Consider the following 18,964-nt stretch of genomic DNA (forward strand, 5'->3'; position numbering starts at 1 on the left):
GCAATCACTGACATCACTGCATCACAGAGCTCAAAAGCAGAGGCAAAAGCAATGAGAAGCAGACAGAATGACCGAGAATGAAACAGCTTCTGAGAAAGAGGACAAACAAGATTTTTCTCCTTTCTTAAAGTATTTTAGACAAATACAAAACTAGATGAAAAAACTTATTTCTACTTCATAGGAGCAAAGATTGCCATTCAGCAAAAACCAGGTAGAAGTGCACAAAATGATATTTAATTAGTGACTAAGTTTTCTTCAGCTGTTTTTTATTTCCTTATCTGATCTCCCAACCATTCCTTCCACAGAGACCACTGCTCACTTCCACTATTGAGAGAATTCACCCCAGGGTCTATTTAAAATCCATTTTACAAAATATGATCTCAAACATCGCTTGTAGTTCACATAACACAATACATTCTGATTTCTTCTTGCTCCAAATGCCATTTTCACATTGGTCAGCTATCGTATTTATTATTTTGCATGCTAGACACTCCTCTAGAAAGAAAGCAGTATCTGTAGTGTGTCATTGTGGGGTGTTATTGTTAAATACTGGGAAAAAAAAAAAAAAAAAGGTAAGAATGGAAAACTAAATCTTCCCCATACAGTGTATTTATATGTAATGTTAACAGAAAGAACTGCAAGAGAATAAAATAACATGGCAACACACTCCATCTACTGGCAAGATGCAGTAGTACGACAAAGTTTTACTATACAGCATCAAAACAATTAGAGAGAGAACACTGCTTGGCGTGCTAAAGCCTATCTAAATCACTTAGCAATGATTAATTTAGAGACACAAAACTCCACATTGCTGGTAGTTTCTTCTTCCGTACATACACACAATGGAAAAGTAAGACTCCCCTCATTTGTGCCCAGTCCTAAGAGGCAATGGGCACTGACTGAGAAACAAGAAATTCAATTTGTAATTAAAAAACGTACTGTGGAGGTGGTCAAGCACTAGAAAATGTGGCAGAGGCATGTCATGGAGCCTCCATTCTTTGGCATGTTCAAAACAGAATGGAATACAAGGCTGAGCAACCTACTCTGAGCAGATGAGTTGGGCCAGATGATCTCCAGAGGTTCTTCCCAAGCACAGCAATTCTATCGTTCTCGGATCCTACAACTACTTACACCAGGCTTTTGGCTTACATCCCACTGTGCAGGAACTTGCATTTTTCCCCAAATATGCAGTCAATACTGATATATTTTAAATCAACTCTGGCAGAATTCTACCAAATGAATTCTAGCAATGCAATACTTCTGAAATTCATCTATATTGTAATACAGAATCTACTATAGGTGTTATCTCAACAAGGGATATGAAGTTGCAGATTAAATTTAACTACATGTTTTGTGCCACATTTCTGGTAGCCCACATGGACTGATCATAGGAAAAAATGTGAAATAAATTAGCAAAATTAAATGCATTACAAAACAATAGGTAACTACAAATCTAAGTAACAGTTCATTAAAAAATATGTAAACCTTAGAAAACAACACAATCTCATTCTTTACTGTATTATCTGTGAATATTAAACAGAGATTTAAACTGGGCAAGGCTGCTACACTATCTGTAGACCACTGTTTTTCTAGTGAAAATGCCTGACAATATTTTCTTTAAGGTTCTCAAACATTTTACCTGAATTGACTCTTTTGAAGCCATTTTCTAAAATACTGTGAACAAAGCTCCTAAAAAATAATTTCATTGAGAAAACTATGTTACAATTGGTGATTACAAATAAAGAATAAAAATTTAAAAGAAACAGCATGCTAGACCAGCCCTCCACCCCCACAAAAAAAAAAACACTAAGGAAAAAAATGAACTTGAATTCAAAAAAGAGGGGAAAAAGAAGATTTTCAGTATTATTAACGGGCAAGTAAAGTCTTCTTCCTATGTAATTAAAATATATCACTGTCCTTGCTCCTCTGCTTCTGCAATGTAGTTTAGTCTTCAAAAAATATTAGTTGACCATAAAAAGATTCTTTTGCACCTCTAAATCATCTCTATTCTAAAATCATTTATTTAAACTACTTTATTCCATTTATACAATCACAATCTGCCATGTAATTTGCTGCTATTTGAGCTCCCTTACCATCTGCCCAGTTCTGCTCTCACTTTACTCCAGCTCCTTCCTCCAGTTCCTTTTCTGCACTGCCTCTCTTCTCAGTTTTTCAGTCTCTGCAGAACTTACCACATCAATCAAAGTGTGTCCGTGTAATACCCAAATCCCTTCTACAAATTTCTGATTGAGTCATCAGCTCCTGGTTCTCCCTCTTGACTACCTGATGCACAACACTACTCCTGGACCAGCTACCTTTCCCAGTCTGATCCTAAAGAGGCAGAAATTCACTTGATGGTAGTCCTAAACAGCACAGTCTCCAGTTTTTTGGGTTTCTTTTAACCATCTAAAGCACCAAAATACTAGCAGAAAAGGTCCATTAACACTAGCACTTTTTCTGTTTACACACAGTAAAGCCAGCAAGTTCCTTCAGTTGATGGCTCTAGTCTTGAAACAACTGCCACTGAACGCACAACAGAGTAACAGAACAGACAGAAGAGTTTCTTTATATACAGTACTAACCAGTAATGGCTGCTATCTCTCTTCCTGAGAGACGTCCAGCTTAAAAGTCTGTAACCACTGCTGTCTGCTGTACACACTATACAGAGCTGGGAAAGATCAGTTGGAGTGACAGTCTCCACTGTGGGTTTCATAGGAAGCTATGATCACTGAGAATCCTCTCTCTCCTTTTTGCCAAACAACAACTTGGATCCACATCATCAATTTCTTACATAACAGTTTAGTTGAGCCATAACTCTGTGTGATTGATTTTAATTCTTTTAGCAGAAGAAATTACAGCTCTAGGAAAAGAAACTATGCATACGTAATTAATTAAACTATTTCACATCAGTGTTATCATTCACATAAACAAAGTTCAGCTCTGGACAGTTATCCCCATGCCAAGAAAATGCTCTCACCAGGGGAAAAAAATATATATATATGATCCGGGAGAAGAACAAAGACCAATGAAAATGTGACTTTTCCAATCTACTCTGCCTATCAAGCAGCAATTTTCCTGATTCCACAACAATCAGCATCTCTCTCATACACACCATTTCTTAGTATTTTCATGTTTATAACGAAATTTACTGTAGTGTATTTACCTGTTCTAATCAACTCACCTCTTGAAATTAATTAGCACTGCCTCCAATTACCTACACCACAGTTAAGTAGTCACAACTCTTCATAATTCTAGAGACTTTGACCAATTAATTGGACTAATTTAGTAGGCTGCATCAAGAGTATCTTAACATCCTTCAATAACAGGTTGAAAACCAAGTACTACAAATGAAAAATAGCTGAATTTGTAACTACTTTTAAACTCTCAGCATGATACTGTATGTACTGCAAATAGGAAGTGACCAGTGTATGTGAGAGTATAAGGCAGCATGCAGGTACGTAGCTGTCAATATACACACCTTAAGGACTCAGCCAACACTTAGAAGCGATGAACTTATCTGAACAGTGATAACAGCTTTTTAAAATTAAATCTATAAAATACACATACAATAAAGAACAATTATTCTTTACTACAAAAACAGAAATCCCTCTTCTTTCCAGTTTCTCGGGCAGAAATTTCATACAGTCAGAAAGAGAGCATCTCTCAAATCTCCACGCCTAGTATTACCTCTGGAGATAACCCAGTAAGCAGCAGCACAGACAAGTGAAATGTCTGCCATCGGAGGTGCCTGTAATTTTGCACAATCATCACCCCAAGGTACTCACATGCACATTTAGTTGCAGAGTTGGGCCACACCGCCATCGTGGGCTTCTGTTTGTTCCGAAATGTTTCTTCAACTCTAGCTTCTGTTTTGCGTACAGTGGAACCGTGAGGATTTATTTGTTCTGCTGTTACTGATAAGCCTGCACACAGAAGATAACCATACCTATTTAAATAAACCAAGCTGCAAAAAACTTGAATTTTAAAAGAAACTTGGAATACCATGCAATAAGAACACATCAATTAATATTTAGTTGGACATTCAGAACAAAGATTATAATCAAGAGTATTTGTTTTCTACTAACAGAATAACTTACTGGCTGCATGCTCTTAAAACTGTCAGCTCTGATGGCCCAGGAAAATATGACTCTCTCACACTCAGGTCTCCAAAGACCGCACGCTCTTATCCACATTTCCTCCATAAAACAAATTCTTATTGACAGTTTCAATTTTTCCTAATTTTAAACAGACCATCTGAAACAAGTGGCAATTCATAACAGCATGGTATGCCTTCTCAAAGACAGTATATGAACAGAAACTTGCACTGTCATCATGATCTACGTTATGTAAAATGGATTCACTGCAGATTCAACAGGAGCTCTTAGATGGAGAAAAATGCGACTCTGCTTTTAACAGGAAGACTGTTGTGCTTTCTGTGGAATAGAAGTTTATCTCACAGTTTCTATTATTTTACAGGATTTTTAATGAAATTTTTAAAATTCATATTTGGTTACACTTTCAAGAAAAATATATATATATGAAGTTTCCTATTTGTGAGTAAGAATTAGCTATTCATCCACTGTAACAGTCGTCTTAAATGCCATAACATGTCTCCAAGAGAAGCCACAATGAAGTGACTGAGAGCAGGCAAGAAGCTCTAAGACTGACAGAAGCCAAAATAAAAAGATTCTCAAAGCAACTCTCACTTGGCGTTTTAAGCACAAATATCCTGGAATCATTACAAATATTTTAAACTACATATCAAATGTATTTATTTACTCAAAGCACTCATCATTTCTGCCTTGCTATCTGCTGGTTTCAACAAGAAGCTGCAAATCCAAATAACCTTGTATATATTTTTTATTTACCAGGTTAGGTTTACACGCTTCCAACAACAGATAAATTTCTGTAATACAAGAACAAGATATTCTTGTTTAACTTCTAGACACTAATTCTGCCAATCTGTAGTATTGTATGATTTGTCACCAGTCACACTGCTAAATAAAATCAACAGATCTGACAGAAGTGTAGGAAAGATATTTTTGTTTGGAACTGTGGGGAAAAAAAAAAAGAGGGAGAAAATATCCTGCATTTTAAAGCTATGTAAAATTGTGAAACAGCTTGCCAAGATAATTGTGAAGAAAATGGATATAGAGCTTTTTAGCCTTAGTCTTCATCTCCAGTAGTTCCTGGAAACCAATTAAGAGCTAATAAATGGCAACATTCAGAAAAATCAATGGCTTTTCAACTGGGCAAAGATTAAAAAGTCTACAAGATGTGCCACTTGCCTTCCAAAGTCCAATGTGCTCAGAAACACTTCACAAAACTGCCAGAGAATCTACAGAAGCCTCACACAGATCAGCTCGTTTGAGTCCTTCCAAATCTCAAAATGAAGTCTTTCTAAATGTAGCTGAGAAAACACTGGCCAAGATCTAACCAACTTTGGGGCTTGTTCTTTTTTTTTCAGGTGGACAAAGTTGATTTCAGATGGTCACATTCACTACTCTAACTCGATCTGTGACTGCAATACTACTTTTACCTCTTCAGGTTTAAATGAAAATTGAGCTGCTAGTGGATTCCAGTTAACTCTTGAGAAACCTGCAAGGAGCAACTACAAGCACTAGTTACTCTCTGTAACAACAGACCCTTGTACACAGCTAACTTTAACCTTGGAAGAAATAACCTTCAGCAATCACAAGGAATTCGCAGTGGATAATTAACTGAGCGTAGCTCTCAGTGTGATACTAAGGCCAGAATTGTGAACATCCTTTGAACAGAAAAGTATAGAAAAGTATTAGTTCAAATTTATACCACAGTGAATTACAATTTCAGATGCACACTGGAAACTTGAGCAGAATTAAACAAAAATACACGACTGAATTGGAAAAATAAGAGGAACAGTATCCATTTAAAGCTGAAGAGAAAACCTACAGACACTTGCTTAGTTCAAGGAAATTTATTAATAAGGGGTCTTCAACCTACTGACAAAAGTATTTCAGGAACCTGCAAAAACAAGAGTGGTCATAGTCAATTTAAAAATCTAATAATGCAAGTTTTTCTTATCTCTTGGTTGGTTCTTTTTTTTTCCAAAGCAGGAGTTGAAGCAGTAAATGACTTTGGAAGGCAAAGCTAGAATTACTGGAACAAGCAGGCATTTAAAAAGCTGGATTTTTCTTTTTTTCCTAACATTACAGTTTAGAAGTTTTCAACCTTTCTCAATTTTCAGAAAAAAAAAATTCATGGAAGTACAGAATTTCTCCTGTAAGTGAAGCCGTTCTGACAGCACATCTGGATTTTCAGTTACCTTCTGTGGTCAACTTTAGAAGCTGTCCATAGACTTGGGGGTCTATAAACTACAAGCTGAACACAACTGCACTAACATGAACAAAAATGAAGTCAGTGCCCCAACAGAGGGGGCTGTATTTCCTGATTCTGTATTATTAGACCGTCAATCTCATTCTCCCCTCAGGGTGGACTTAACAGACATTTCCTAATCCAAAAAGTCAATATATTATCACCAAAAGTACACTTGGACACATGCCAGGCTGAACTGAAAATACAGTGTTTTAAATGGTGTTCTCCCTAATCTTAATTGCTAATACATTGCATTTCTAGATCACAGCTCTGTTGTCACCACACCTTCAATTAGTACAGCAGTCCCAGTGCCTATCTACCTGTTCACTGTGTTCAACAGTGCTTTCTGTAGCAATATCTGTAGCAATAGGCACTGCATTCCTCTTTTGTAAAGAAGGACAGTAGTTTATCAGACAAACTCACACAGCTGGAAAAAGTAGACAAGTTTGAAGCTCAGCCATCCTTTAACAGGTACTGCCCTAGCCTGACATGCACTCCATTTTCCATTTTGAATTTAATTTTTTATGTGGACATTCGTAATTGTCTTCTATCCTATTTATGTTCTGTTATGATAAATGAAGCTAAACATACCTCTTTTTCTTCTTGCTTCCTTGATTTCTTCACACATCTTATTAAATTCTGGATCCAGTTCAGCAGCAATAATAGCATGAGCAGTATCCTTCAAAGTACAAGCTCTATGTCTTATTATTTTATCTAGAAAATCACAATTAGTAAAAGACTTATCAATTCTATGTAAGTTTGTTCTGTATATGACAACACTGATACAGATGGAACTGGAAAATAGAAATACATGAAAATGTTCATGGATCAATATCACAGCGTGCTCAAAAATTCCAACCCAGCAATGTTAAAAATACAGTAGTTTTCAGAAGTACAAACTGTTAATTTAATCAATAGTGGCATTTCTAAACAAAGGCAAAAGATGAAAGATGAACACACTCAAATCAACTCGCAGCTCTTCAAAACTCGTGAAAACCAGAAGGTGTAGCCAGTTCCCCCAGGCAGCTCTACACAGAATCATGGAGTACAATTAGAGTGCCCCAAGTAACAAGAGACTTGTCCAGGAATAAATTCACTCACTAAGGAGGTAACATCCATCTATTGTCAGCAAAATGGTACTGGACACCCTCTGAATTTGTATGGCAGATCTGGACTACATTCCTCACTTTTTTATTTTTTAATTGTTTAATTTTTCTTCAACAAATGCTATAAAATTCCACCTCATGCTTCACCAGATTCCTGTTGATAATGAGTAGTTATTTCTCATTTTAACCTGCTCTGGAAAAAGCTGGCCAAAATATCTTTGAAATACACAAAAGAAATTCTTCCATTGCTGTTGCAGTATTTGAGAAGTAATTTTGACTTAGTAAGTGTAGCCATATGTGGAAAACTGACATCTAGAATGCTGCTTTTCAGTGGAATCTACAACACCATTTACTTTTAGCACAAACATATTTAATTTGTCAATTCATCCACACTGAATTGCTTTTTCCAGCTGATGGATGTACTTATACAGCAAACACCAACATTAATGTCTACAACATATTATATAATTAGCATATTTAATCTGTTTTAATAATTACTAAGTACAACAATTAAGAGTATCAATGAACATTTATTAAACAAGGTTTATAAATCTAGAAGCAATAAATTTTACAGATGAGAGGGCAGCTGAGACAAAAATAACACCAATATCCAGCCCAATCAAGCCCTCAGTATGCTTTCTGGGGAAATCTACTACTGCTTTAATTGACTGGAAAGCAGAGTTATTTTTTTTACCCACATATACTTGTGGAGCATCTTGATTTGTGATCACAAATAAACATCTGCAGTTTGTTGATGGTCAGACAGGAAATAAAATACAAAACAACCTACTAAAAGGAGGGGGGGGAAAAAGCCTCTATAGTGATCAAAGCTCTACATGGAGTTTAAGTTGGGTTTTTAATATTGATTAGAAGCTTACTGTTGAAACAGCCCTCACCAAAACCAGGTTTGTAGAGTCATGTCAACATGTCATACTTGCAATCCCATTCCACTTTAACACAATAAGTTTTTTTATATAAACCTACCAAAAAGCACCATGAATGTAAGCACAAGTTGAATCACACTACCACAGATGACCACACCACCAACTGTATTCTACCAAACAATATAGGGGCACAGATTCCCAAGTCTAAACCAGTCGTTTTCCTGAAATGGCAAATGCTATTTTGCATCTTTTGAAGGGAACATTTGAATGAAATACTTTTCTCACATCCTGTGGTAGGCAAGACTTTCCCACAGACGTTTTAAAGATGCAAATACTAATCTGTCTAATACACAAAGGTTGTTCCCATTCCTGAAGAATGGAAAAAAAGGTCAAATAATGGAGGGAAAAAGAAAGGTTCTCTGCAACTGTATAGAAAAATAAATTTTAAAAGAACAAAAATAATCCAGTTTTGAGCATTTGTATTCAGTATATGAACTGTTTACTCCAATTGCCTTTCCAAACTGAATGACAGAACAGAACCAGGTACAGTATGATTCTTTTGCAAATTCATGCATGAGACAGAGGAAGCATATATGCCCAGCTATAAAAATGTGAATATTTATAGCTTAATAATCAGTTAATGGATTTGAACACATATAATGCCTACTCAGAATAGAAATGATGTACTGTTTCAGCAGTGTACTCATACAAAAATTCACGACATCTTATATGCCAGAAGAACAATACATAATCAATCTGTGACAATGCAGAGGACAGAAGTATGTTTCAATTACCTTCTCAAAGTTGAGAAGCTACAATCGGAAACTTAACCTAGAAACAGCCAGATCCATTTCTCCTCATTTAATCCTGACATAAGGAAAAACTAAAATGTTCCTATTTTGGCTCCCTAGGCGTGTTTCCTAAAGCTCTTCTCTTTGGTTAAGCTCAATGAAAAATTCTGACTCTACATTCTGCCCAAGCTGCCTTTGCTATTTCAAGTTTCTGCCACACCAAACTTGAGATTCATGTCACGATTCCTAGAAGACCTGACCTCCAAAGTCTGTTCTTTGGAGGTAGAGAGACCTGCTCTACAACTTCAAGAACCTCTTCAGACTATATTTCCCAGAACTGAGCAACCAAGCTCACAGATCCAAAAGGCCTAAAAAAGGAGAACAAAAGGTGTGTATTAATGCCAATTTTTCCCAAAGCCCATCATTAAATCAAAAACACGTCAGTCACATGCAGGAGGTGTCTCTCCCAGCCCTCACTATGTGAGCAGGCACTCTTCAGAGATACTTAGAGAATCCCACATGCCCATCAAGGCTTTGATTATCTCGTAATTACACATTAGGAGTCCTTAAGCAGTGTTATCAAGAACACATTGAACCATTTGCTGAATTCTACCAGTGTACTATTTTTTCTTAGCTGTAATACAAAAAGCATCCATAAATCAAAGAAAGGTTTCTTTTCAAAAGCTATGAACTAGCACTACGTTCAGAAGGCACATGAAACATGAAAAACACTCAACTTGAGGCTTCACAGCTACACAAATGCAAGGCAATTCTTCTCACATGACCCTGGCTATGCAAAGCTAGGATCTGACACTACAGGAACTAAACTGTGCAAAACAATTTTAGAATTACAACATGCTTTTCAAAATAACCACCCAAGAGGATTAGTGCTCTCAGCATTCAGATTACAGCTCAGAATTACAGGAGAATGGAAAAGAATAACATCAAAAATTTGAGTAGAAAAATATACGTAATCAGGCTATAACCTGGTAAAATTATTTCATAAAACACTTAAATGCATTGGTCTACAGACAGACTCAGACTTCCGGAATCACAAATATAAAATAAAACTACATTAAAAGGAATTGCTTTTGCATTTTCAATGTTTTCTTGATGATTCTGAAAGCTGCCAAGTGAAAGGCTTTCTTTTAGCAATATTCACAATAAGGTGGCCCCTGCAAAGAGTATAAAATATGCTCTTTCCTTTGACTATGAACAGGTTCCCATGCATTTCATTCCACAAATTGTGCCTTAATTGAAAGCACAGCGTGACAGTTTGTCAAGACCAAACCTTCTAAATCTCTCCTAACCAGCTGCAGCAACTTCCTTGCCTGATGATCTATCTCACTTTATTTCTATCCCCAGACAGACAGTTCTTAATTTCTGTGGGTGCATTTCACATTTTAAGCCAATGAGAAAATAAAAGCAGACCACTGCCAGATTGTGTGTAGTATTCTCTACGCAGCTCTCCAAGTCGCACTGGCTTTTGTTGCATATGCAAAGTCAATTCAATGAAAATGAGCTATTGAATTTTAAAAGGAGCTACAAAACCTAATTTATTAGAGAACAACACTAAGTGCTGTAGCTCTTGTAACGTCCCCCAGTGCTCCAAGTGTCTTAGAACACTAAAAGCACAGACACTTAGGAAATTTGCTTGTTTATCTTAATTATTATAAAGCATGCAGCTTATTTAGAGACTAAAATAGTAACTGAATATGTGACTAAATACGAAGTTTTCAATTTAGGTAAGCCAAGATGAAGTAGATCTTACCTCCAGGATCTTTGTCTGGATTGTACTCCAATGCATTGCTGCATATCAGATCAATATCTGTTAGGAAATCCTTGGCTGTTAAGTAGTTGTGTTTATCAATTTTGGTTATTACTGTTGACAGGTCCATTGGCTCTTTGATAACTTCAAGGTAATCTGAAACCTGCAATCAAACAGCATACAAAAATGACAAAGGACTGTATTTGAACACTGCTAGTTTCATATCTTTATAGCCTTATTCATTCCACAGGCTTAGCTCCAATACAATAACTAAACAGTTTCAATAATAAAAGAAAAATTATGTTAAAAGTCAAAGTTTTAACTGGACTTCCAGTTTCTTCAGTTTCTTTAAAATGGATTTGATGGTGTTTTTGAGGCACAGCATTTTATCTAAATGCATTTTTATTTCTACTTTTTTTTTGTAACTGTTTTAACACTATCTTGAGCTGGAAAGGAAAAACAAGCAGCTTCACCCAAAGAAAACTGTCGGTTGTTCAAGATTTCAGCAAACTTCTCATTAAACTGAACAGTCAAATTACCAACTTGTAAGTATATGTGATTAATTAGATCCTTCAATCAATTTTATTTTTTAAAAAAGTCAGGTTTTATTGACTGAAGACAGTAACTTCACAGAAGGGCAGTCTAAAGAGAAAGTATTGTGTCAGAGTTCACAGCTTACTACAAGCTTAGCTCATAAATGGAAATTTAGCATCCACTAGGGCACACTGAAAAATATTTTACATAATTAATGGTACCATAAGGGGCTCAAGCTTGACATCAAATGTATCAGCACAGCTGCTGTAACAAAGTTCATTAAAAAAAAAAAACTATGAATTTGTTATTTACTTCAAGGCAGAAAAATCCTATATGTGCATGTTTCACTGCAATTAAGGTTGCAATCAATTAGAAACACTGGCAGCCTCAGAAACAGCATTGCTTTTTTTCTTTTGAAATCACCCACATATGATGGTAACTGCCAAAATACTCAACAGTTACGTACATATCCAGATCAAGCTGCAATGGCTCCATAAGACTTAACAGGATCTTTTAAGTGAACTATCTATAGGTATTCATACAAAAATCTATTACAACATAAAATAACTTGAATGCTTTAGTGCAGTGGACAGCAGTACACAGCCTAATTCCCTAAGCACACTGAAATTTATGCTGAAAAATTCAAATGGCAAAAATTCTCCTTATGTCTCTCTCTATAGAAACATGATAATTAGTTCACTGAGTGGAACGCCAAGTCATGAGCTTCCTCTTCTCATTAGCACGTCAGAAATAATCTTCACTGGAAACTGTAAACGCTGCTGTTGTATTAGTCAGGAAAATCTCTGTTTTGTCACACAGCAGCATTCCCTCTGCAACGCAAGCAGGAGTGGAACAAGCTTAACACTTCCTCAGAAAATCAGACAGCTCTTCTACAATGGGACAGAGCCATGCTTGAACGTATGACATGGGACAAAAAGGGACAATTTCTAGCGCTGTCATGCTTTACAAGCCATGCAAAAAAATCCTGCTAATGTGATTTCATTTGATTTTTCCACCTCCAAAGCCAGGACTGTGGTTTTGTGGGTGTTCTGTTTTGGTTTTTTTGTGAGAGTTTTTTTTTCTCCCTATGCTTACTCATGTGTATATGAACTGCAACTTCACTGGGCGAAAAAGAATTTTACCATGAGTACGATGGATTCCCTACAACTCCTAAACAGTTTCATAATAAAAACACTCCTTTGACCATGCTCACACTGAACTGCCTTATTGAAGAGCTCCTCAGTCTTTCTAAAACAGCTACACAAGACTGAGGAAAGCTCCCACTAAGAGGACTGCATGAGACAATAAAAATATGCCATTTAGATGTGTGAAATTTACAATGCAAATTCATTTTCTACAGTGCTGTACTGCAAACATCTCATATTTGTCTGTAGTATCTTCTAATAGAAATGTTTCTTGAGAAACAAAAGACAAACAATCCTAACTACCAGACTTGCAGTATTTGATTTTTAAGTGAGGCTAAACCACGTCCTTTTCTTATACAAGCATCTGAAAATAGATTTGCAGATCGAGCCATCTTATCAGTTAGGTGTGCACACTATATAATCATCCAGCAAATGCCTTATAAAGTGCTACCATCTGCAATTAATGGCATCTATAAGCATTACTGCTGAAATTATTCAACAATACTATTAACGCTCACTACATTACAGAACACACAGATTGCTTTTCCAATACTATCATGCCTACAGGACTATTATGCTCTAAAAGCTTTTATTAAAGAATAGTATTTATGCTTCCAAATATTTCAGAAGCACTGGTAGGGATAGGAGTGGCATTTTTAAATGCTACTTTTAGTTGGAAAACTGACAGGAAAGCACAGTTTCCTACAGGTTACTGGTACAAAGAACATTCTCAAGCTCCTTGCATCTCAATTGCTGTGGCTGTGAGCATCTCGCCAGCTAAAACTAGCAGCCTAGATAGGAAAGATCACAGCTAAAACATTCATTTTAATTATTCACTTCTCCATTTCCTTTTTCAATTGATACTCTTTTTCTAATAACTTCAACTTCATTGTTTGCACATCACTGAAACAAGACCTCTTCAATATCCACCGGTTTGCTGAAGATGTTAAAGCGCTTGTCTGTAGCCAGCCTCTTGGTTACATCCCTGAGAAACAACCGCAGCTCTCTCAACGTGTTCTCTTCCTGGTCCTCCATTCGTTGTTTTTCTGCTTCTGACAGCTCACGGGCAGGAGACGGCAGTGCAAGAGGAAGAACTTCCATAGCACGAAGAGCTAGGGAAAAAAAACAAGAAGTCAGACAACAGGAGTATTAACAACAGCGTATTTTATGATTATGCCTCTCCAAATTCGTTATGTATTTAATGGGTCTCACCAACGCAACCATCAGTAAGCCCTGAATCCCACAGCCCCCCCATTTTCTGAAACCAATAATTGCAATTCCTCCAATCCTCCTCCAAATAAACTTTTTCTGGGTACAGAAACACTGCCACATATTACCTACAGTAACTCTCAGTTACTCATGCCTTTTGAAAAGAAAAATAAGAGAAAACAAAACACTGAGATCACGTTATTATTGGCTTTACTGTAATTTAGTTTACCAGCCTGTTTCCTTCTTGGTGGGGGCATTGCAGCCTCATCAAGAATTAATCCTCTGAAAAATCGCAATCTGTCTTCTTCACTTGGTTTCTGAATATAAAAAACCTCTTCATATTGGATTCTGAAAATACATTTCACCTACAAAAGAAAATAATGCTATGTGAAAATTGAGCCTCCACTCAAAATGACATAATTAGCAACCATACAAAAATGCTCATCGCAAACTTTTCCACAATTAACCACATTAGAGAAGATAGGAAATTCTACTCAAATCTGTGTACACAGAAGGAAGGGATGCCATCCAGAGGGACCTGGACAGGCTTAAGATGTGGGCCCACATGAACCCAATGAGGTTCAACAAGGCCAAGTGCAAGGTGTTGCACCTGCATTGGGGCAATCCCAGTTACATCTACAAACAGGAGGAAAAAGACCCCGTGGAGAAAGACCTGGGGGTCCCAGTGGATGAAAAGCTGGACATGTGCCAGCAGTGTGCATAGAACAACATCCCTTCGTCCAGTTTGGGTCAGTTATAGGGGTCCTGCTCTCTCCCAGCTCCTTCTGCACCCTCATCCTGCTCGCTAGCTGAAACGTTGGAGAGTTTTCAACACTCTTTCTCTCCTAAATGCAAAACACAACATTATACCAGCCACTATGAAGAAAATCAACTCTACCCCATACATGCTACAGGAATTCCATCACTGCCTTCAACAGCAACTAGAGAAAGAGCTCAAGATGGGTTGAATCCATCAACCCTTTAAAGGAAGTACGTCATTTCTAAACAGCAAGTATAGTTCAAGAACTTGGCCTCCTCAGCAAAATAGTGTGGAGATTCTGATTATCAGTAATATAGAAGTACCTCCCTCATTACAGAAAATTACAAATTTTATTATAAAGTTTGAAAAACAGTGCAAAACAATGCTTTCATGTGATCAGAACATGTTGAATAGCACACACATCCATAATAATACTGCCCTCCCACAATAAACTTACCTCTTCAGGCAATTCACTATACATGGACTCAGAGGTAGACAGTAGAAATATAGGGGAGAAAGATGGTATATCTTGCAGCAAAGTTAGGAAAGTAGCTCTCACAGTTTCACTGACAGCTTCCCACCAATCACCAATCTGAGGCATGTAAACAATACTTGGTACTGTTCTTCGAGCTTCACGAAAGATCTAATTAAAAGTAACAATGATATTTAACTAAAATCGTTGTTATCCCCCATGAGAAGCAAAACTCTCGCAGACTAGGAAATGACTTGTGTTGGTAGTACTTGGTATGCAAATCCTCCAGTAAATTAACATTATCTAATAATTAAAGCTGTTTGCAGCTGTTAGCTGTATCATTCAGTTATTTTACATCAGTGTGGTAGGGCCTACAAAAATACTGCTTGCCATGTATGTTTTAAAAACTTGTCAAGATTGAACTATCAATATGAAAATTGAACTGGCTTGCTATCCTTACACACCATAAAATTCATCACACACTTAAGCATTTACAGTAAGTAATTGAGCACAAATCCATAACACAACAATTTGCACATAAACTAACAAAAATGAAAATCTGGAACCAAAAACCCAGATTCAGTTTATTTGAGATAAGGTTTATTCCTGAGCAGTCATGTTAAAAACATGACTACTCTTATTAGTCAACAGAGATCTGAATATCCATCTAGAGAGACCTATATTTAAAATATCAAAATACAAAGAACCTATGAAAACCTGGCTTTTACTTAACACACCACTCAGCTCCCATTATTTAGATGCTACAGATCTGTTCCAGAATTACATCAGTTACTTATTACAAGAGAATTTCAAATGTCACCTGTGCACACGATTCTTCAGGTGTTTTGGCACTGACTGAATAAAGTGCTGGCAGATCTAGCCTGTGTACAGAGAACTTTTCAAGAGTGTGCAATAGTGCTGGAGCAAGGTGTGAAGTCTGACCCGAACCCCTCTCTCCAGTTAGCAGTAATCTCGGTCTGTAAGAGGTTGGCTGGTGATAAGCTGACCTGTAACAGACAACAGTTCAAATTAACATGCCACTGTTACCAATGGACATACATATAACCTCCATCACTGCTTCATTTTACTAAGCCTGGGTATTTGTTTTGGGTCTTTTGTTCGCTAAGAATCCAAAAGATCAAGTAATGGACAACTTCCTACAACTGCCTAAAAAGATTCAACATACTATAAAATACTTCAGCACTAACTCAGCTCTAAGTAACTCAAGCTTTGTCTACTGCTTGAATTTCACAACAATTTTATTCAAACTCATCTGCAAAAATGTGCACGTTAAACTTAAACATCATATGAACATACTTTTACATAAATGGACTTTCAGTCAAGATATCTTTTTGGTCACATCAAGTTCATGCATCTCTACAGTAACCTCAGAAATTTCAAGTTAATGAACTCATCCTCTAAAAAATAATACCTATGATTTCCAAGAAGAATGTAATTTGTTGTAATTTAGGAAATAGGATTTAACAAAAATCACCGCTCATATTCTACTATTTTACTAAGTTTATTTTATGAGAGCAGAAAGACTGCAAAGATAAACCTTATTTTCATTCTTGCTACATAGAAGACATCCTAGGAAGGAATTCATGTAAGAAATTTGGTATTAAATTAAATTTAGTATTAACATACTTGACCACACGCTTCTCAGAGAATTTAAATTATATCCTTATTTTTAAGCACAGATTTCCATAAATGCTGCCCTCGCATCAGTTTTTAGCAAAAAAAAAATTTAGCATTTTTCCACAAGATGGCTCTACTGAACAGTACTACTAGTGAGCAGTTCTCCTAACCTCATTTTCTTTATTAAGCAAACTCCCCAGAGAACCTATAGAACATAGGCTAAAACAGTTCTAACTAAAAACCAAATAAATGTTACTTTACAGTTAATTACTGTAGGCAATTCAAATTAAACAGGAAGGATTAAGCCACATTTCACACAATCTTTCCAAATTCCCATTTCCCAAAAACTTTTCAAGAAAAACAAGGAAAAAACATGTTAAAAAACTCAAAACATTTTTATCATTCAACCAAACAATTGCATACATTGAAGCTCAACAGCGCTTCAGACCACGACAAAGCAGATCTCTACTGTCATCGTAGTTTCCTACGAAGTGAACCTCTAAATTTAACCCTCCAAAAATCACAGAATCAGATTCCTTAAGAGTTGGAAGGGACCTTTAAGGGTCATCTAGTCCAACTGCCCTGCAATGAACAGGGACACCACAGCTAGATCAGGTTGCCCAGAACCTGACACAGCCTGGCCTTGAAAGTCTCCAGGGATGGGATATCAACCACATCACTGGGCAACCTGTTGCAGTGCCTCACTCCTTCACTGTAAGAGATTTTTTCCTCATATCTAACCTAAATCTACCTTTCCTGAGCTTGAAACCGTTTCCCCTCGTTCTGTTACCACAGACCCTGCTAAAAAAGCCTGTCCCTTTCTTTTCTGCAGCTCCTCTTTAGGTACTGAAAGGCTGCTCTCAGGTCACCCCACGGCTCCAGCCTAGGGAAATATTTCTCAATATCTCTCTTTCCAATGTGTGGTTTTTCAAATCAATACTGCTTGTTACAATTGAGAATTGCTGTTAAGATCCTTTCTAAGACAAATCCATCTGTTCCTAGCTGTTTCTGATTGCTGTGTTCAGGATGTGGCCTTACCTAAGACCATTTCAATCTAAAACCTCTTATCCACGCAGTTATATTTTTCTCACACAGAACAGCATTGCCACCACACCTTTATTACCTCTGCTGATCTAAGTGTGCCATAGTTTCATCCATCTGGTTAGAGACAGTTAGAGAAACACTCACATTGTAAAATGAAGGTAGGGTTTATGTATAGCAGCTGATGACTGTTTCTTTGGTGATCCTGAGGGACAGCTCGTCTCAAAAATTGATGAAGCATTCTCATCTTCACTATCATCTAATATTAGACTTGGTACATCTGTTCCAAGAAATACGTTAATTAGTCTCATCACTTATACTCACAACAAACAAGAAAAGGCATTACAATTTTCTTCAATTACAACACTTATTTTCAAGAGTAGGAAAAAAATATTATAACTGTCAAAATGTAAGAACACAGAATAATGAATACTTTCAAAAAGAAAGCAAATTAAATACTGTAGAAGTCTAATAATTACAAATTTACTCTTCAAGGCATCAAGCAGAACAATCTCACAAAAAAATGTTTAACTCGCTATGAATTGCTTCATTTAATTTTATTTTACTGTCAGAGATTTTTCAAGGATGAACTTATGAAATTTTTAATTCCTCAGATTATAAAGAATTTTGTATTTATTTCTTTAATACAAGTGACCCAATATTTACAGGTACACTTCTTCCACAATTATTCTCTGCACGATCACGTGGACAATGTGTGTTTACAAGGAATTGTTTCCCACAATCTGACAATCTGCCAAAACAAACAAACAACAACAACAACAAAAAACCATCACAAATGAAACTACTACAATCAGTGCAGCTAATCCTGAGTTCATATTCTATATTTCAATCTATTTTAATTCTTTTTCTAATGCATCAACATGATGAGGTAATTTCTACATAGCCCTTCAGAAACGGAAAGCTAAAAGACTGATTACATTCTAAAGACAGCCTCTGGGGACAAAAAAAACTGCAAAAAATGTAAGCATGGCAGTAAACCAAAACAACCAGTTGACAGAAGACCCGTTTGAAAATTAGGTTCTGCTAAATTAACTACCATGGCTACAGCGGGATAAAGAATAGACCACTGCCATTAGATAATGGAAAATCAACTGCTATGAGATCTTTATTTGCTCCTTGGAAAGGAATTTATTTCATGTTAACTTCAAAAACCATCCTCAATCCCTCAGCAAAATCAGTTTGCATGAACAGGGTGAATATGGTCAGCAAGAGAATTGCAGAGGTCAACAAAATACTCTGTA

At 36.5% G+C, this 18,964-nt stretch overlaps 1 protein-coding gene across 6 annotated transcripts in view; it reads right to left on the reverse strand.

The window, feature by feature from the left end:
• ATAD2B (ATPase family AAA domain containing 2B) overlaps positions 1-18,964 on the reverse strand; it is a 72,582-nt gene that overhangs the window by 15,121 nt on the left and 38,497 nt on the right. For 5 of the 6 annotated variants that reach the window (XM_085218104.1, XM_085218102.1, XM_010707984.4 and 2 more), the window contains 8 exons: positions 17,850-17,982; positions 15,844-16,030; positions 15,009-15,194; positions 14,021-14,156; positions 13,498-13,694; positions 10,907-11,066; positions 6,946-7,068; positions 3,786-3,923 (listed from right to left, as the gene is read on the reverse strand). In XM_085218104.1, coding sequence (XP_085074230.1) covers positions 3,786-3,923; positions 6,946-7,068; positions 10,907-11,066; positions 13,498-13,694; positions 14,021-14,156; positions 15,009-15,194; positions 15,844-16,030; positions 17,850-17,982 — 1,260 coding nt within the window. The remainder of the gene's footprint in view (positions 1-3,785; positions 3,924-6,945; positions 7,069-10,906; positions 11,067-13,497; positions 13,695-14,020; positions 14,157-15,008; positions 15,195-15,843; positions 16,031-17,849; positions 17,983-18,964) is intronic. The other variant, XM_085218103.1, reaches the window with a different exon arrangement.

This window comes from Meleagris gallopavo, chromosome 2 (assembly GCF_905368555.1).
Source record: "Meleagris gallopavo chromosome 2, MGAL_WU_HG_1.1, whole genome shotgun sequence".
Classification (NCBI taxonomy): Eukaryota; Metazoa; Chordata; class Aves; order Galliformes; family Phasianidae; genus Meleagris; species Meleagris gallopavo.